The sequence below is a fragment of the Eleutherodactylus coqui genome, chromosome 10, assembly GCF_035609145.1.
Source record: "Eleutherodactylus coqui strain aEleCoq1 chromosome 10, aEleCoq1.hap1, whole genome shotgun sequence".
Classification (NCBI taxonomy): domain Eukaryota; kingdom Metazoa; phylum Chordata; class Amphibia; order Anura; family Eleutherodactylidae; genus Eleutherodactylus; species Eleutherodactylus coqui.
The window spans coordinates 79,083,616-79,104,681 of record NC_089846.1 but is presented as its reverse complement, the minus strand read 5'-3'; the positions used below and the strand labels follow the sequence as shown (position 1 = coordinate 79,104,681).

The following is a 21,066-nucleotide window of genomic DNA, read 5'->3' as shown; positions in this document are numbered from 1 at the left end:
AAGGATCAACTGAATCCATACGTCGGTCGCCTTAGACGCCCAACTTATGTGATTGGCTCCCGAAACGCGACAACGAAAATCTTCGTTGTATCGCCACCATGCGGCGCCGCCATGCAATTTATAAGCACTAAAAATCGTATTTAGGTAAACTAAAATCTCTGGACCTTTGCTCGGCTGATGCTGGCATATGATATATGCCAAAACCGTGTAAGCCTGTAACCAATTACCAAACGTTTTGGCAACTTTTGTTTTTTTCTCAGCTCCGCGTTCAGATAGACGTTCCTTATCAACCATCACGTGGTCCGCTGATAGCAAGGACCAAATATCAACGTACACACCTTTACGAATTTTCTCCAATATCTCATCCGATAAACCAACGCCCAGCGGAGCAACTCCACAGAATAACGAATCGGCGTATCTCAACCCCTCCGATGGGTCCGCCTCGGTAACCATATCATTAACTGACACTGAAAGTCCCTCTCTTGAGTCCACTTTGCTCAATAGAGACTTCAACACAGTAACCAAATCACCTTTCTCCGCTACCTTCGCGGGATCCATAACATTATTCCACGCATTAGTATAATGAAACTCACCGGCTCGACCGACCTCCGGCGTTGCCAAGGGCGTGGTCCTTGCCAGTCTTCTGTTGTCGCTCCTGCCCTGTCTGGGCGAAGGCTGCCGAACTGTCAACTGCGAAGCCTCTTGCGCCCTTCTTAAATGCGACGCCCCGGGAAGGCCCTGCTCCGGCCGTTCCTGCAATTCCTCGTGCCTCCTGCGGCGTATGTAATCCCCCCTCGGGATTGTTGATGGCGTGATTGCCTGCTGGTGTCGGGCTTCTTGGCAGTTATCCGGTTCATGCGCACTACGCCTGTCACTACTGCCTGCCTCTCGCTCACTATGCCTGACCCTACTACTCTCGCATATCGCACTTCTTTGCTCCCTATTGCGCTCCCGCAAGTACCTTTCTCACTTAGCCCTTTCCCTTTGCCTACGCCTTGCGCCCTGGCCTTGTCGTCTACTGCTTGCGCGGCTGTCGGGGCTATGGGAAGAATAACCTGATTGGAATGCGGACGTGAAAACGTATCTAGGGTTCACGTGGCAAAGTCTATGGGAGCTGGTTGTAGCGGGGTACGCTGGGAGGGGTTGAGCGGGGCGGGGCTGCGCGTGACGCTGCACATAATCACAGGGAATGCGAGAGGAAGCTGCACGGGAGCAGGGAATAATCGGACCCGTCCGAAACCGAAGTATAATCGGGGTTAACGGCACGGGTGCCCAGTGGCTGTAATTGGCTGGGCCCCGAGGGAGGTGACCTGCTATCCTCAGATACGCTAACCCCCCCGCGCTTTCGCCCCTCTGTGCGCTGGATCCCCTGCTACCCCTACTGCTAGCAATACTGCTGGTGGGGCTGCACGCTTGCCCCCCCTTGTGGAGAGCCTACTCACCCCTCTCGCGTTCCTCCCCTCCCCCCCAAACTGCGATCCTGCTGGCTCTAACCTGTTTGCCGCGTCGCCATCTTTAGTGAGCCAGCGGCCATGCCGCGTGCTCCCTGCTGCCGCCTCTTCCAACTGCCACTCCTCACCTCTTCTTCTTTCCGGCGTCCTGCGCCCTGCCGCGCGCTGCTCCGCTGCCTCGGAGCGTGCTGTTGCTGCTGCCGGCTGCCTGCCTTGTTGTGTCGTACCCCCGGCTGGAGGTGACCGTTGGCTCCTCGCGGGGGTTTTTCGACCTTCACTTCCGGCTTCCCTTGCTCTTTCGTTGGCCCGGCTGGCTCTGTGGCTGCTCCGCTTTGCCGCTGGACTCGGACTGAGTCTTGCCGGGGGATTTCTCCGTCTAGTCGGGCATCCCCGCTCCGTTTCGCGCTCTTGGGCCGCGCTCCCTCCATCTTCCTGCTGCCGTACCTCCGGCGCCGAGGGCCTCTCCGATGTCGATCTGCAGGTGGCGAGCAGCTCCTCCAGCCATCCGGTGCCGTCCTGCCGAACCGCCCGCTGTATCTGCTCGCATAAGGCTTCCATCTTTCCGTTCGCCCACTGCTTCTGTCGCTGTGTTCTCACTTTCTCCCCTCCTTCAGCGCTCGTCTTCCTCCTTCTGTATCTTCAGCTCTTCGGCTGCTCTTGCCCTGTCTTCTTGGCTTCTTAATGCTTTTCTTCTTCTTGTGCTGCTTGTCTCTCTTGTACGTCCTCCTTCTTCTCCTTTTGTCGCTGGACTGACTTCTTCCTCCTTCCTCTCCTCCCCTTCCCTTTCCTGTTCTAGCTCCACCCCTCTGCTAAGCTCGCTATGCTTACCCTTATCCTCTATCTGTCCCTAGTCCCATGCAGTCTCATTATGAGCATTTCACTGCATAAGATGGGTGTCTCACCACTAAAACCCTACCAATCCAGAGAACAGGGGGTCCTGAGCCCCCCTCTTCTCCTTCTTGCACCCCCACAGTTAGGAGGAGCTTCGGTGGGGCAGCAGCTGAGCATGCACGGCTCTGCAGCATTCATTTCAGTGCCAAGAATAGACGAACCCTTGTACTCAGCTATCTCTGGAAATGAATGGATCAGCACTGCACATGCTCCTCCTTACTGTGGGGGATGTAGTGATGAGGAGAGGGGGACACTGGACCCGTGTTTTTTGGATCGGTAGGGGTCTTGGCAGTCAGTCACTGATCAGGGTTTTTTTTTATCATCCATCCTCTGATAAAAGACTGTCTTGATAATGCCCCTTTTTAATAAATGGAATATCCGTTTAAATTTTGAAATGCTCTAAAATGTTTCTCAGAAGTGTAATGTTTCTATAAGGGTCATTGCAGCACAAAGATGGTGGCTCATCCCTACTATATGCCCTTAACATCCGATGGGTAGGAGTCTGAACATGTTTACTTCCACAGATCGCTACAATAAAGTGGTAGAATTCTACACGTCCCACATACGTCCCGAATCCCCATCACGGACCTGCCCAGATGTTTTCCTTTGATCAAACTATATTTGTGAGAATTCCTATAGTGGCCTAGATGGGATATGACAACACGTCCATAAATGTCACCTTTACCAGCTATGAGGAGGATGTCATCTTGCAGGGGGTCTGGCCTGATGGGCACGGCTTCGGGATCTGTGCTGGATGGAAGCAGATTATACCACGTATGGTCAGACATTAGGTGTGAACTGCGGATATTACTGAGGGATTGTCTGGATTTATATAGTCTTGATTGATTTTCTAGCTCCGTTTAGATAAGAGATTTCCTTGTTGTGCTTGGACATCTCATTGCACATTTACCTTCTGCACCAGAACCTAACAGCTCCCACATCTGGATGTTACTTGCATCTCAGGTTCAATCATTCCTGTCTTCATTCTTGAGTCCTTACAGTTCGGCAGATTTATCAGTGTGCACATTTTTTGATGTGAATACATTGAAAAATATGTAATTCAGGTTGACAACCCTAGACACCTTCTGTAAATAATTATATATGTACAGCTGGTATAAGTTATATATCTCCCTGTAAATAGTGATATGGAGCATGCTGGTATAACCTGGGTATCTCCTGTATATAATTATATATGTACAGCTGGTATAACATATACATCTTCTGTATATAGTGATATGAAGCATGCTGGTATAACCTGGGCATCTCATGTATATAATTATATATGTACAGCTGGTATAAGCTATACATATCCGGTTAGTGATATGGAGCATGCTGGTATAACCTGGGCATCTCCTATATATAATTATATGTATGTACAGCTGGTATAAGGTATACATATTGTATATAGTGATATGGAGCATGGTGGTATAACCTGGGTATCTTCTGTATATAATTATATATGTACAGCTGGTATGTTATACTTTCTATATATAGTGATAAGGAGCTTGCTGGTATAACCTGGGTATCTCCTGTATATAATTATATATGTACAGTTGGTATGTTATACTTTCTATATATAGTGATAAGGAGCTTGCTGGTATAACCTGGGTATCTCCTGTATATAATTATATATGTACAGTTGGTATGTTATACTTTCTATATATAGTGATAAGGAGCTTGCTGGTATAACCTGGGTATCTCCTGTATATAATTATATATGCACAGCTGGTATAAGTTATACAACTTATTGTTTTATGACATTATGATACATATCACCCTCTTTCTTCTCAGAGAGCACAGTGTGGCCTGGATCAGCGTCACGTCGTAGTGGTTGAGTTGGTGGGAGAAATGCCGAAAGAGGTGGGACGAGTACGAGCTCAGCAGCTATCAACAGAACTTATTGAACAATTAAGGTAGCTGAAAACCCCTGTGCAATCAATACTGCAAAATAGATACATCTTATAATGTGAGGCTTCTTCCTGCTGCCTATAATGTGCTTCCCACAATGTGGTCCTTGGTTATGGCCCAGCATAGTCTATAGGAGCAATACATGAAGATGTAACCTTCATGTACCGCCACCCCATTGACTTCAATGACTGTGCAAGGTCGCAGGCTACACTATGATTGTTAGTCTAACGACTCATATCGTGGTCAGAGTCCCCTTGTTGCTCTAGCCTTACTGAGAACCTAGCATAAGCGAGGTTCATGTGAATAGTGTAAAGCATGAGAAGGGGATATAAAGGGAAAATTTACTGTCACTTCTGGAAATGCGTCATTCTCCTCCCCGCAGACAGGCGCTGCACATCTCCAGATCGTACTTCAACATGGTGCTCATCGACAAGTACGGGGTGGACCGGGAACGATATGTGGAACCTACAACCTCCGATGAGATCTTCACTCTTATCGATACGTATCTACTGAGCCCACGGGAGGTCGCTCAGCTGGAGGCCAACAAGGAGAGCTGTGAATGACGGACATCACTGCTGTACAACAGTAGGACCGGAGCTCTGATCTCTTGAAACAGCCGCAATCCTCGGGGGAATGAAGTTAATTGTTTGTGACACAGTATTTATTAAATAAAATTGTATGTGAACCAAAAGGTAGAATTCAGTAATACTTTACATTTTTATACACTACCAGTGCTTGGCCTAATTAACACTGTCCCTGTGGTACTACTCCAACAAGGACACTCATGGATTAAAATAGATATGAGATGAGAATAGCGCTCCAGCGCTCCACAACTACCCACAGGAAGTATATAATTCCAAAGTACTTTATGATAAAGGAGAGTTTACTTTCACTTTCGGAAGTGTCGGTCGGAGGACTTTCTTTAAAGGAGCGCGGTTGCATTTTTTCTTCATTCAATTCAGCTACTCATGGATTAAAGGAATTGTCCAGGATTGGAAAAACATGGCTGATTTCTTCTGAAGACAGTGCCACCCTTATCCATGGGTAATGTGTGGTATTGCAGCTCAGTTCCATTGAGGTAAATGGGGCTAAGCTGCAATACCAGATACAACCCATAGACAGGGTTGCACTGTTTTTGCAAGTGCGCAGCCATGGTTACCTAATTTCAGGCAATCCGTAAGAGGGTGCCTATACACAATGTGGACCACTGCTGATTGCCGGACTTGTTGTATAGTCCAAGTGCTGCACGGCAATCGGGCCTCCGCTTGTGGTTGCCATGGAGACCCACACTGCGTAGCGGCACCCCAACAACTACACCAATCAGTCATAATATTACAACCATTTGCTGTTGTGTAGGAATCAGGATGACAAATCATCACGTTGATCTCTTCTTGTGTTCCTCATCCTTTCCTGAAGAGTTTTGCAGTGTTGTCTTGGGGCATTATCTTGCTTGAAAGGGGCACTGCCAACAGAGAATACATGAAGGGTACCTGGATGTACAATATGTAGGTAGGTGGTTTATAAGGCTGGGACTACACAGAGACTTTCCAACGTGAAGTATGGAGTGACAGCCGCAGCCTTCAAGAGCGCACTCAGCCGCCCCAATTTACAGAATTACCCAGCTGCGGTATTAAGCTTAACCCCTTAGTGACCAAGCTTTTTTCCCGCTTTTCTATTTTCGTTTTTTCCCGCTTTTCTATTTTCGTTTTTTCCTCCCCATTTAAAAAAAAACAAAAACGGAATTCCTTTATTTATTGATCGACGTAGCTGTGTATGAGGGTTTTTTGAGTGGGACGAGTTGTATTTTTCAATGGGACTATTTGAGGTACCATATAATGTACTGAAAAACCTTTAAATTCTAAGTGAAGAGAATTGGAAAAAAATATAATAAATTCCGCCATCTATCGGTGCATCTTATTTCCTCACAAATGCTCTCTCTCACTCTTGGGTCTCACTCCATCAGCATCCAATCGCATGCAGAACGGGAAATCTCTCCTTCTTCTGCACATAAGGACTGAAGGTCTCTCCACGTACCTGGACCTCCTGACCAGCAACACTCCTAAGACATGGGCCCGTTCCCGCTCTCAATCACTCACTTTTATAACCTCCTCTCATACCACATGACATGACAGACTTGATACATTTACATGCAGATTTTGGATTTTTGCAGACATTAACCTCTCAAGCGCTGCAGCTGTGCCACACAACACTGGAAATGACAAGACAGCTTTTCACAGTGCATCAACACAAGACATACATATATGACATTTATGCAGGGGACCAGGATGAAGTACTGGGTCACTACACTGGACATAACTGACTCCTGCAGCTCTCTGGGGGGGTCAGTTTTCTGCTTCAGTACACCTCCGCAGGGGGGGGGGGGCAACCAAATTCTTTACAGGACTAACCTGCAACTACTGGTGGCAAAAAGCTGGAAACCTTTTTTCTCCCCCCAGAAGACCAGAGCTGTTAGACGTGGAATTCATAGAGGAGACACTTCAGCATGAAATCATTCTCCCACGACCAATAGTTGTGCCTTCCAATACGCCTTTCCCCATAGGCTGAACTTGGAAAATCCCTAACCTTTCGTCATGTAGTCATTCGATAGACCTTCACCAGACATTTCCATGACTTATATTTGGCAGTAGAACTGAGGTTCTTTTTGAAAACATTATTCCAAGAGTTTAGTTGGCAAACAAATTATGTTGTTGAACGTCTTCCCGTGAAACCAGCATGGAAGAACATAATAAACCAGTATGTACGGTGCATATGGAGGTGGAAATCCCAGTACCCCACTGGCGACAAACTCAGCAGACAAAACAGGTCAACAGTGGATGATCCACAAGACTCCGAGGATAAAGTTGTTCCATATCATCATTTTGTGCTGAGTAGCTACTTGAATACCAATTATTTTTTATGCAAAATAATCACTCAAAGCTCAAAACAACAGTTTGAGTGATCTTTGAGCGATTATCTGCTCCTGTAAATTGGCCTTAAGGACTTGTTCACACAAGCGTATTTGCGTACATAATATGCAGTGAATAGAAGCCATTGATTTGAATGAGTTCATTCACATGATGTATATTTTCACACAGCATGACCTATTTTCTTGTGTACTATGCACCCCAATAGACCACTGAAGTGAATGGGCCAAGCAAATATGTGGTGAATGCGCAGGAAACCTGTGTATTCACTGCACATTTGCGCACCATTTCAGTGGGCCCATCTGCGTTCTTTTTTGCGTACCCAAATATGCAGGCATAAGCGATTTTCGATTGCGCAAATACGCAGCATATTTGTGTGACCGAAATACGATTACGCCCATGTGAACAAGCCCTAATAGTGATCCCTATAGTGGTCACAGTAGTAATAGTGACTCTGATAGTGGCCCTAGGAAAAATAGTGACTCTCATAGTGGCCCTAGTAAAAATAGTGACTCTCATAGTGGCCCCAGTAAAAATAGTGACTCTCATAGTGGCCCCAGTAAAAATAGTGACCGTCTTAGTGGACCAAGTTTTAATATTGACCCCCACAGTGGGCCAATTAGTTATAGCGACCCCCACAGTGGGCCCATTAGTTATAGCGACCCCCACAGTGGGCCCATTAGTTATAGCGAGCCCCAGAGTGGCCCCGTTAGTTATAGCGACCGCCACAGTGGGCCCATTAGTAATAGCGACCCCCACAGTGGGCCAATTAGTAATAGTGATCTGGATTATGGTTTCTCCAGCAGGCTTCGGGGTATTTTGTAGCTTCCTAATTGTGTAGAAGCAGTATGCGCACACTGACCAGGTCAAACACGAGGCATCAGTCTCATGCTCAAAATGGCTCTCTGCCCAGAAACAGCCAGACAGGGCCTTTTATTGTAAAGACATAGAATGGGCGTGCAACAGGTTACATCAGTAACATATAAGATTCTCATTTGTCGGATCATATAGAATCTCCCGCCTCTCTGCCCACCCTTCCTCACGTCCGCCATAGTGTGGACTTTGTCTCCTTTAGCATGCAGACAACCTTAAGGAATTCTGTGTAGTTGACAAATCATTGTTTAAATAGATTGTGTGAGGAGTGGAAGGGGGCCTAGGTAAACACTCAGTATTGAACACAGATATACACATAACACTATGGCCCTTAACTCTTAGAGGCTTCTTGTGCAATTTCTATGTACTCAGAGCAAATACCATGATTAGATTGTGTGTGTGTCCATTAAACTCCTCAGAGCTAAAAGTCATTACAATAGCAAAATACATTTGGTTTATACAAATCGATAGACATTTTATACTAATTAATTATCATGTCTATCACAATCCCCCCTTAAAATGTCTATCCTCTAACTCTCTATCTGATTTTCACAGTTCTCTGCGCATGAGCCTATAACTGGAGCGCGTTGAAGGTTCGTTTTAGGGTCTTCAAGGGGGTGTAGGACTTGTCCACTCCTTCTGGGGATGCATCAAGCAAACTCATGGTGGGAGCGGCTTTTCCAGCATCAGTTTCACAGGTCTCTCTGACACAGGGGATAACACAGCAGACTAGAACAGAAAAGGTAACCATCAGTTCACATACAACAGCAACGCCCGTCTGTGCCAGGATCCTTTACCACCCGCTCATCCATGGCGAGTACTGGTCCCAAAAGTTAGCTCTTTTTAGTTAGTGCGGTCAGCTTCTTAATGGCAAGTGCGTCTTTACCCGCGGGTCACGTGTCGTCTAGGATGTAGGTACAACAAATCTCCCCTATCATCTTACAGACACTCCCCTTTTTAGCTAAAGTCATATATAAGGCCATTCTATTTTGAAAAGTCATAGTCGAGGTAGGTCCTATTGGTCGACTAGTCCCTATAAGGCGTCTCTAGTATAATTTATAAACCACTGCTAACTATAATAAAACATAATTAATGCAATCAATGTTTATTTACCATAATGACCAGGAAAATGGACTCGAATCTAGTTTTAACTTGGTCTCTAATTTTTAAAACTTGTCAGGTACCCCCCTTGGCTGTCCTATTATGTCAATGTACACGTGTAGATCAAAACTACCACCAGGGGTCTCTCTTCTCGCTCTAGCATAATGTTACAATACTCGTAGCGTGCACAGGTACGCACGGCGTAGGACTCCCTAATCTTCACCCACACCAATGTCCCTCCTGGAGATAGTCCTAATGGTGAACACGTCCAGGTCGCCTCACCCTGACCCTACACTACCTAGTGACAAGACTGGAAGGAGCCGCCGTACCTATGCGGAAAACAAGGATAGACCAACATGACAGGATAACCACAAAACACAGACTGAGTTGGATCGAGATAAAGTAACTATTGGGGGTAACCTCATTATCCTCAATGCTGTCTGACAGGATGTGGAGGAGCATAAGGGCTTTACTAAGGCACACTCCCCTGTCCAATTACCCTCCAGGCGGGTCCTCTACCTCATGTCACTACAAAGCCAGTAAACGTCTCGTAAGGATTGGACCTGATTCTGTGTCCATTCCCCTCCTATCGTACCGTAGGAGGAGCAATACCCGTTGGTGAGTTCCCCAAAAATCTCCCTCCACCCTGCCTATTTGCCTGGCAGGTGTAGTTTCCAGGGTAGTCAGTAATACTCTCTCCGGTGCAAACACTTAAGTAGTTATAGAGTATTGCTTCTTCCACTTCTCACGGACAGTGTAATTAGCGGAAATGTTCGTGAAGAGACTAATAAACCACTCTTCAGCATCTACAGGGAGATTTAGGGGGACCATCCCCGAGTGTAGTCCGGCACTACCGCACATGCAACAGTTAGACTTGTTGCTCCTGTTAGCATTGTACCTCATCAACTCCAACCAGAGATTCTGGTCAGAGTAGCCAGTCGCTACTGTCAAGGTGTCCTCAAAGGTAGGGTCGGCTATGATCATCATGTTCGTCAAGGTCTTTATCTTACAGCGGAGGGGGTTAATTATGGGCACGGGACTAAGTGAAGGCTTCCATTCGGGTGCATCTACCATACCCCTTATTTTAAACTTCCCTAAGGGATCTGTCCTCCCGTACCGGTATGTCCCCAGACTGTAAGTCCCCCCGTCCCCCGGGCTTGGATCTCCCATGGTTAATGTAAAAACCGCATTAAAACCAAGTAACATACTAAGTTCAGCCTTCCAATACCTGCTGTCCTTATTATTTTCAAGGAGGGTTATACGACTGATTAGGGATTTCTTTCTTATTTAAGGCACTTCGCGGTTTATAGGACCAGTGTATTCCTGTGTTACATCCCACTAATCCCCAATAACGGCAGTCTTCTCCCCAGACGTTATCAGTGGCGCGAACATATTGTATTCCCCGGGTATGTAAGTCATATAACCAGCTGGACTGAGCTAAATCTGTCCTGCGGTGGGATCTTGCGCCTAGACACGGGACCACAGTACAATAGTCGAAGGAATATGCGGCTACTTGAGCATTGGACGAGTTATACTAGAAGGTAACCATACCCTCATATTCTTCCGACTAAGGATTCTAGTTGCCACCCTCCTCTCTCACTAGCCCTAACCAGAGTAATGTCTTTGGCACAACTTAAGACTGGTCTCCCGGATCTGAAGCTTTCTTACAGTATGAAGCATGGATCCATGTAAGTCTTTCGGCTAGTTTCACAGCTGTGGCAGTAGTCAGAAGCACCTGGTGGGGGCCATCAAATCGGGGCTCAGGAGGGTGCTTCCTGGGGAACTTCTTGATGCACACTCAATCCCCAGGCTGCAAGATATGTGTCCCAGTGTCTGCCGCTGAGTCTGGAAGAGAACACCTGTGCATAGGCTTTGGTTAGTTCTTTAACAACGGAAATCACATACTTGGTCAACACATCAGATTGTATTGTAACTACTGAGGATAGTAACGACCTAGCCTTGGGGCTAGCCCAAACAATCTCGTAGGGAGATAATGTATAATCCCCCCTGGGTTCATATCTAACACTGTATAAGGCTATTGGATGACAGTCTTTCCAAAGTGGCATCATTTTTAAGTATCTTACTTCTTAGCGTGCCACTACGTCTCTCCACCTTTCCATTACTCTAAAGATGGTACAGTATGTAAAAGGCCTGGGATACACCCAGAGCAGACATGACATGTTACATTCACCTGCGAAGTTTATACCTCTGTCTGACTCTGAATCACTTCTGGTACCCCATATTCACAGTTTACCTCGTTCATGAGCTTCTTTGCGGTTACCTACTTGTTTGCCTTGGTGACAGGGTCGGCCTCCAACCTGCAAAGACATCAACAACAACAAGCACGTAGTCATACTTCCCAACAAGTGGGAGCTGAACGTAGTCAATTTGCAATCCCTGAAATGGGTAGAGTGGTCCCGGCAAGTGTGATGTGGCAAATTTACTTCTGCCCTGACTCACCTATGGCATAGATCATGCTAAACTGGACAAATGATGCAGCAGCTACAGAGAACCCAGAAGTCGCCCATCGTCTTTCAAGCGTCATCGTCATTGCTGGTTTACTAGGTGGGTCTTTCCGTCCATCAGCTGGGCCATCATGGGATACAGGAACTGTGGTGGGCAAGTGCTGTTGACTGTTCACCACACGCTGTCCTGTTTCTGCTGCTCCCATATTAGTCCATTTATTCTTTTCTTCCTTGCTGGCTTGTAACTGTAAAAGTCTTTAGCATATCAAAGTCCAAATTTTGTCAATGTCTAAAGTTTTTACCACTGACTCATGCTGTCAGTATCTTTCTTCTTTCTTCCACGGCTTGAGGGCCGCTGCCTTTGCTATGCTGTCAGCGAGGGTGTCGTCTCTCGCCTCTCCAGTGTAGGAATCGGTGCGAATTCTCAACTTTGTCAGGTAGAAGTAGGGCCTCCATGCGACTCTGTACCGCTGCACCATTCTCAATTGGTTGTCCTGCTAAGGTAAAAACTGTCTGGCCTTCCATATTGGGCCGTAATCATGAGCTATGCCAAATGCATACCAGGAGTCAGTGTAAAGGATTGCCGTCTTACCTCTCGCCACTCTACTCACCTCAGTGAGGGCCTTCAATTCCGCTTCTTGTGCTGAGACATGCGGAGGCAGAGTTTCTGCTTCTAGGACATCTTGTTGTGTGACCACTGCATATCCGATGTGGAGTCATCAATCCTCACCCTGGTACCATCTGCAAAAAGAAAAACAGTGAGGACAGCGCCCCTCTTACGGATATCCAAAAGAAACAATATGGTGAAGAAAAAATTGGAGATGACTTACCCGGTGTGAGTGGAGGGTGCTTCCCATGGGGGGCAAACCCTTCCACTCCACACCTCCAAGTCCTGGTTGGCACGTAAAATCAAACGACGAATGTCAGCAGAAACCAATAAAATGGTGAATGTATTCCTTCAATAACACCCCGTGGAAACGAGGAGGAGCGTGCCCAAGTTTGTTATACCCCCAAAAACAAGGGGATGCAACTCCTCAAAGAGGAATACAAGTGAAAGAATAAACAAAAATATCTCAGGCGCTCTAAAGGAACATTCGTATTTAGATATAAATGCAGGAAATTCCTGCTGAATTTATTCGAAGATAAATAAAACCATGGCACAGAAAAAACAAAATGCCAATAGCAAATTATGCAAATTATGCAAATATGCAACGCGTTTCGTCGCCATAGGGGCGACGAAACGCGTTGCATATTTGCATAATTTGCATAATTTGCTATTGGCATTTTGTTTTTTCTGTACCATCTGCAAAAAGCTCAACATATGCATTATCAACAGAGGTTCTGGTAACTGTTTGCATACCTGCAGTTTCTTACTGTATTAGTACTAAATATTCGTGCTGATGTTGTATTTCACATGGCTCGGAACCTTGTAGCACAAAATCATTTATTTCCTTTTTATCTTATTTCATTTTTTTTTTTTTTTTTAAACCCAATAGCTGATCTACAACACCTAGATCATCTATGACCCAGATCACCTATGCCTCCCCCCTTTTGAACCGGAATACTCAATGGAAAAAGAGTAATTGCGTTCAAACTAGTAAACCAAGAGGCACAAAAACAAGCACCTTGTAGGTCAAGGTGACATTACATGCAGCGAAGTCTGAGCGAAAATATCCTTTAGATTTTTTTTTTTCAGGTTGCAGTTAGCATTTTTTAACACAAGGGGGCGCCACACAATTCAAATTTTACGTCACCCAGTATAATAGTATTTCAGGGAATGGCCAACATTTAGCTTTTACTCTCCTGTCGGAATATAATTATAGCTTCAGTGTAGACTGACACTAGAATATACAAAAGACTTAAGGAAAAACTAAAGAATACGGATGAATTAACATCCTACTCTGCGCAATTCAGTCCCTCTTTCTTCACATAAAAAGTAAAATTACTTCTCCAAATTGCATGAAAAAGTTTGCTGGGTGACTATAGGGAAATTATTCTATCTGTAGGAGCCTTCCATAACATCATCGGTCTGAGTATCCATTGGAGAAGCGGGCAGTGGAAAACAGAGCCCCTGGGAACATGAGAGAGCGTCCCCTGTCATGTATTCCTGGCCTCTGTCCCCCATGCATCAACTCCAATCTTCCATGCACTATAAACCAGCTTAGTCATCTACTATGTCCCAAGCTGCATCTTCACAAAGGTTTGTTTCCCTGAACTTATCACACATCCAAAGTGGCCACATCTTGGAGCGTAACAAAGTCTGGTCAAACAAAACCTTACTTCAGACAATCATGATGTTAACACTGGATACAGTGGCATTGGGGAATATAGGCCTCCCACGTGCAGCAAAATGGCCACCAGAGGCAGAAAGGGGCGGAGCTACAAATCTCCCAGGTGAGGCAAGATGGCTGCCGGAGGAAGGGGCGGGGCCAGGGGCAGCAGCACTCCCAGGTGAGGCAAAATGGCCGCTGGAGGAAGAAGGGGCGGGGCCAGGTCCTGTCCCGGATGGGGAGGGACCGGAAGTAACATCACACACCCTGAAAGTGAGCACATGGGGGGAAGTGCTGCAGAGTCACACTATATGGGGTTGTAAACATTGCAAGCGCGGACGCCATTACAGGGAGGGGCTGTAGTCAACACAAAGGCATTACATTGTTCATAAGCAATACACATACCCCCCTACATGCTTTCCCCTCTTGAATCTCTTAACTACGTTATACCAAAAAACTAGCTAAAAACGCCTTTCTGCTAGGCTTCCTGCTCATCTTCTGAAAACTTTCTACAATCTATCTTACCATATTCATTTCTGCTTATCTGTCCATAACCTGACATTTCTTTCTGCAACTTTTCCTGGTCCTTTCCCATTGTTCAGTAAACTCTGCTCCCTTCCCTTCAGCAACCAGATTACAAACTCTATGACCTTTGCCCTTGCTCACTTTGCTCCCCATTCTCTAAACAACCCGCGTCTATGCTTAACCTTCTCAATCTGCTCAACTCTATTCTATTCGAAGTTTCTGGACACAGTAGTGTTTCTCTTGTAAAATCTGCTTTCTTCAAATCCTTCCAATATAACCTCTCTTTCCCACTCAGATTACAATGCACATTAATTCTACAAGACAAAAGGAACGGAAGGGTTAATTGGAGAATGCTTTCAGTCCACTCTCTTATTAGGAACCCTCCCCCAATAATAAACACTGCACATTCTTTCTATAATACCAAACAGACGGGATTACTGGAGAATACCCACAACGGCTCAAGGTATATATCTCATCTACCTTTATAACAGCCCACCGTCTACTAGTAATCCCCAAGAGCACTCCTTGTACACGTTGTAGACAGGACATTTAGCTATATACATAGACTGACGATTATTTTCAATCACCAAGAGTTTTCTGGAAGCTTCAGCCGTCACACCACGGCTATACTTCACACGTATATACCTGTTCACATATGAGAACATAACACGCTCAATCATAAAAGGTAAATATACGTATCATAAATCTTCCTAACCTCACACTAGTTTACCTAGGAGTAAGTGTCTTCGGCGTGCTCCCTCAGACTTAAACAGCCGAGTCCGCCCTTCTGACACATTAACCCTCACAGAATTTATCTCTTGGTCTTGTATACACAATTTTTAACCGTCTCAGGCATAGCAGCCACAGCATACAAAATACCCCTAGACAGGTAACATGGTGGTTTTTCGAGTGGACAGAACTAGAGTTATTACCTGTCTTTCAGTGAAGGTCCAGTCTGGATCAGATACAGGCAGTTTAGCAGTTGGAAATCAGCTCACATCGGTAGATTTTCATAAAGCAATCTTACCGTGTTCTGTAGATTTTCGGGCCCCTGAGTTCCACGTGCTATCTGCCGGTCTCTATACGTTCCAGGCTGTGACTTCACAGATCCACTCGCGCACCCAGGGACGACACTGATCTGGATTATGGTTTCTCCAGCAGGCTTCGGGGTATTTTGTAGCTTCCTAATTGTGTAGAAGCAGTATGCGCACACTGACCAGGTCAAACACGAGGTATCAGTCTCATGCTCAAAATGGCTCTCTGCCCAGAAACAGCCAGACAGGGCCTTTTATTGTAAAGACATAGAATGGGCGTGCAACAGGTTACATCAGTAACATATAAGATTCTCATTTGTCGGATCATATAGAATCTCCCGCCTCTCTGCCCACCCTTCCTCACATCCGCCATAGTGTGGACTTTGTCTCCTTTAGCATGCAGAGAACCTTAAGGAATTCTGTGTAGTTGACAAATCATTGTTTAAATAGATTGTGTGAGGAGTGGAAGGGGGCCTAGGTAAACACTCAGTATTGAACACAGATATACACATAACACTATGGCCCTTAACTCTTAGAGGCTTCTTGTGCAATTTCTATGTACTCAGAGCAAATACCATGATTAGATTGTGTGTGTGTCCATTAAACTCCTCAGAGCTAAAAGTCATTACAATAGCAAAATACATTTGGTTTATACAAATCGATAGACATTTTATACTAATTAATTATCATGTCTATCACAATAGCGACCCCCCACAGTGGGCCAATTAGTAATAGCGACCCCCCACAGTGGGCCACGTAAGTAATAGCGACCCCCACATTAATAATATTAACCCCCTCAGTAGTAATAACCCCACAGTAATATAATCCCCCTCAGAAACATTATCCCCATAGTAATTTTAACCCCCCTCAGTAATATTAACCCCATAGCAATATTAACCCCCCTGAGTAATAACCTCCACAGTTATATTAACCCCCTTCGGTAATATTAACCCTCCCAGTAATATTAACCCCCATAGCAATATTAACCCCCCACAGTAACATTAAACCTCCTCAGTAATATTAACCCCATAGCAATATTAACCCCCCCCCTCAGTAATCATAACCCCTCCTTAGTAATAACCCCCCTTCTGTAATATTAACCCCCCCCAGTAATAATAGTTCCCCCCCCAACCCTTATATTTTCCTCCTCCTTGCTGTCTGCGCCGCTCCCCCTCTGCTCGCGCTGAGCCTGGGTGCACACTGACATCAGTGTGCACGCCCGGAATGATTCCTCTCTGAGTCCTCTCCTGCAGAACTGAGGAGCAGAGCACTCAGGGGAGGAGGATCCCGGCTGCACACTGACATCAGAGCCAGCGTGATTACCAGCTGGTTATTGCTACAGTGGTGCGCGGCCGTCGGCACGCTGCAGGCCACATAAAATGAGGCAGCGGGACGGATTCAGGCCGCGGGCCTTGTGTTTGACACATGTGGCTTAAAATTTGACCCATGTATACCACCCACACTGTTGTGTATTTGTGTGCGCAAAAATATGCATATAATCATATTGAAGTTGTGTGCACAGGCGAAGTGAATACGCAGGTTTCTGTGTATGTTGTGTGCATTTTCGGAAGCCTATTGATTTTAATGGGCTCTTGTGGTGCACAAATGTGCACAGAATAGGTAATGTCAGGTATTTTCTCATGCGATAACACATCTAGCTCATCTGGGTATTATTGTATCTTGGCGCCCTTGGAAGCTAGGGGTTCGACAGGGCATTAAAGCAGGAATACCCGTCACACCCCTAGCTTCCGATTGGCTACATTAAATTAGGTCCTAGCAGCAGCGTCTGGATAACTTTTTTCCAGCTCTGCAGAGTTAGGCTTAGGGATTCCTGTTCGTTGTACTCGTACTGTATTACATGGTAATTCATCCATGTTACAGCGCTGATGACACTGCGCTCCCCGCTCATGGCTCATGACACATCACACAGTGCTCCCCACCTGCACCCCCCGCTCATTATACTGCGGTCCCCGCTCATTACATTGCGCTCCTCCGTCCTGGGCTGCTCATTCAACTACGCTCCCCGCTCATTAGACATCACACTATGCAACCTTGTTCCACCCACACCGCTCATTACACTGCGCTCCCCCCTTCCCTTTACCACCGCTGAAGGCCGCTTACCAGTGACGACCGGCGTCTCTGCCCTTCCAGCACTGGCAGCGCTCAGAAATGCCGAACTCTACCTGTCACCTTCCTCCAGCGCGTACCAAATCCTGGGAATGGGAGAACCAACACGCCACAGCCAGGGAGAGTCACCGCGGCACCACTGCAAGGGAGCGGAGAGCACCAGGTTCTATGCTGTAGGGAGCCCGCCGCTGGCTACAGGACCTGTGAGGCCATGCACGGGCAGACAGGGGGGCAGCCAATCAGCAACAGGAGGCATCAACTATCTGTCAAAAAGCCTGTATCTTGGCTCCACCAGTACTTCCAGTGGGGTCAAGATACAATAATACCGCTCATGTGAATGAACCCATTGATATCAATGGGTTATATTCACTATGTATTACGCACAAATGCACTAAGGCTAGCCCTAGATGACAGCTCTGGCAGCAAGACCAAAGATCACTGGATAGCCTTGTGACTCTGCACTGCCATTAAAGTCAATGATGTTGCAGTGTGACTTGTTAGTTTCCTCGGATTGGCGCTGGGTTTTTGTACAATATTGTTTCTAGGATTGTTTTGCCTAATGAGTTTATGTTGTGTGCCTCGTCAGCAGCGCAGTCTTAACTGCATTATGGGCCCCCAGACAAAGTAGTGTACTGGAGCCCCTACGACAACTACTCACAGGAATAAAGTTTTATTTCTGCTGAAATGTTATTTACCTGGAAATATATTATATGGCAAAGCAGCGGCATGGGACGATGTCGAGAAAACTCGGGAGGGCGAGCTAGTTAGGAACCGGCGACCTAGACCAGAGATCCGGAAGTCCAAATCTCTAGCGTCCATTTTCCTCTTGCACTGTGGACGCCTTTATTCATACAGCCAGGCTACTTTATACAGCAAAATAAAACTATATGTTTGGTATCATAGTCTTCGTACTGACCCATAGAATTAAGTTTTCATGTCATTTTTGTTACAGTGTGTACGCTGTAGAAACAAGACACAGTCAATGATGGCGGAATTTCGTTTTTTTTCCATTTCCCTTCACTTAAAATTTTTAAAACGTTTTTCAGTACATTATATGGGACAATAGATAGTACTATTAAAAACAATACAACTTGTCCTGCAAAAAAAACAAGCCCTCAGATAGCAGCCGTGATGGATAAATCAAAAATCGGGGAAAAATAGAGCCATGTCCTTAAGGGTTTAAATGGTCTTGTCCCCAAAACCGCAGACTGGAGGATGCAGCCTAGACTTCACAAATGTACGAAAAATGTCAACCGCACACACCAGCCCTCCAAAGGTGGATGGAGTGGAACCAGATGCCTGCTTTAATTGGGATGAGACCCTAATCCCAGTACAAGGGCTTAGTTACACGGGCGTTTTTTGGTCCGATTTGCAGATGCGCTTGCGATCTGCAGACATATAGACCCAATGCATAGCAAAGAGATCAGTCACATGGCCATTTTTGATGCGGATGTGCCGATGATTATATGACACACCAATTCGCAGAACGCATGTAACTGCGTTCTTCGCAAACCGGTATCCTTGTATATGCACTCAACGGGGCCGGCGGCAGCAGCGCCGACCCCATTGAGAACATATACTAAAGATTGTTCTCCTCTGCCACAGCTGTGGCAGAGAAGAACAATGTTCTCCCATTGAAGTCAATGGAGCCGGCAATACAGCCGGCTCTATTGAAAGCAATGGGCTGCCGGCAAGCGCTGTATTAATTTTAAAATATAAGCCCTTCCCTGAAAACCATGCAAAAAGTGTAAAAAATAAAAAAAAATATATATATACACACTCACCTTTTTGCAGCTGCCAGGGTTTGTCCGCGTCCAGCCGGCAGTTCTCCTGAACTGCTTTCCGTAGTATTCAACAGGTAGGGATTTAAAATCCCCACCTGCTAAATGGGCTGCCTCTGATTGGCTGAGGGCTGTAACCAATCAGAGGCAGCTCTCACTCACCCATTCATGAATATATGAATGGGTGAGTGAGTGTTGCCTCTGATTAGCTGAGTGTTGCCTCTGATTAGCTGAGCACTGGGACCAATCAGAGGCAGCTCTCAGCAATTGAATGATAGCCGAGAGCTGCCTCTGATTGGTCACAGTGCTCAGCCAATCAGAGGCAGCACTCACTCACCCATTCATGAATTCAGAGTTTTTTTTCGGCCGTGACGCTGGCCTCGGTCACGCGATTTTTTGGAGCGCATCCGTTATGCGTTATGAGGCCTCATCCACAAACTTCAAGCCGGTTGATAAAGACCTATGTGACAGGTCGAAACGGCTGTTGCTGTTATGACCAGAGAAGAAAAATAAATTAGCGTTTTGATGGGAGCAGTTTGTGGACTTGAATTACTATACACCTCTGATGCTGCTTCCCTGCGTTGAAATTTGTGGAGGATGCAGCCCCTTTTTAGCCTTAAAGGCATGCTCCATCTCTGCACTCCACAGCCACTTCCGTATGTATGTTACAGCCTATATACACACAGAGGTTGAACTGGATATGGTTTTCTCCAGCAGGTTTCGGGGTATTTTGTAGCTTCCTAATTGTGTAGAAGCAGTATGCGCACACTGACCAGGTCAAACACGAGGTATCAGTCTCATGCTCAAAATGGCTCTCTGGGCAGAGACACCCAGACGGCCCCTTTTATTGTACAGCATACAATGGGCGGGCAACAGGTTACATCAGTAACATAGGATTCTCATTTGTCGGATCATATAGAATCCCCCCTCCTTCCTGCCCACCTTCTCTCAACTCCAATGTATAAGCAAGTCTTTGTCTTACAAACATGTGCTCAAATCTGAAACTGAAAGTAGATATCTCTTTGTTGAAGAAGATTCTGTGTGGGGGATGGGGAGGACTGGGAAAACACTCAAGATGGACACGAGCAATGACATAACACTGTGATTTAACTCTTTCCTTATGCAGCAGAGTTCCACATTAGGCTGAAGTCACAAAACACACATAATACGTCTAGTTTAGTACAAATCGATAGACATTTTACACTGACTAATCATCATGTCTATCACAATCCCCCCTTAAAATGTCTATCCTCTAACTCTCTATCTAATTTTCACAGTTCTCTGCGCATCAGCCTATAACTGGAGCGCGTTGAAGGTTCATTTTAGGGTCTGCAAGGGGGTGTAGGACTTGTCCACTCCTTCTGGGGATGCATCCAGCGAGCTCATTGTGGGAGCGGCTTTTCCAGCATCAGTTTCACAGGTCTCTCTGACACAGGGGATAACACAGCAGACTAGAACGAAAAAGATAATCAGTTCACATACAACAGCGACGCGCGTCTGTGCCAGGATCCTTTACCACCCGCTCATCCATGGCGAGTGCTGGTCCCAGAAGTTAGCTCTTTTTAGTTAGTGCGGTCAGCTTCTTAATGGCAACTGCGTCTTTACCTGCGGGTCACGTGTCGTCTGGGATGTAGGTACAACAAGTCTCCCCTATCATCTTACAGACACTCCCCTTTTTAGCTAAAGTCATATCTAAGGCCATTCTATTTTGAAAAG

At 46.0% G+C, this 21,066-nt stretch overlaps 1 protein-coding gene across 3 annotated transcripts in view; it reads left to right on the top strand.

The window, feature by feature from the left end:
- The window catches only part of SRPX2 (sushi repeat containing protein X-linked 2), a 54,517-nt gene extending 49,576 nt beyond the window's left edge, over positions 1-4,941 (top strand). For all 3 annotated transcript variants that reach the window (XM_066581413.1, XM_066581411.1, XM_066581414.1), the window contains 2 exons: positions 4,134-4,255; positions 4,633-4,941. In XM_066581413.1, the coding sequence (XP_066437510.1) occupies positions 4,134-4,255; positions 4,633-4,813 (303 nt within the window). In that variant the 3' untranslated portion in view covers positions 4,814-4,941. The remainder of the gene's footprint in view (positions 1-4,133; positions 4,256-4,632) is intronic.
- Positions 4,942-21,066: the final 16,125 nt, after the last annotated feature.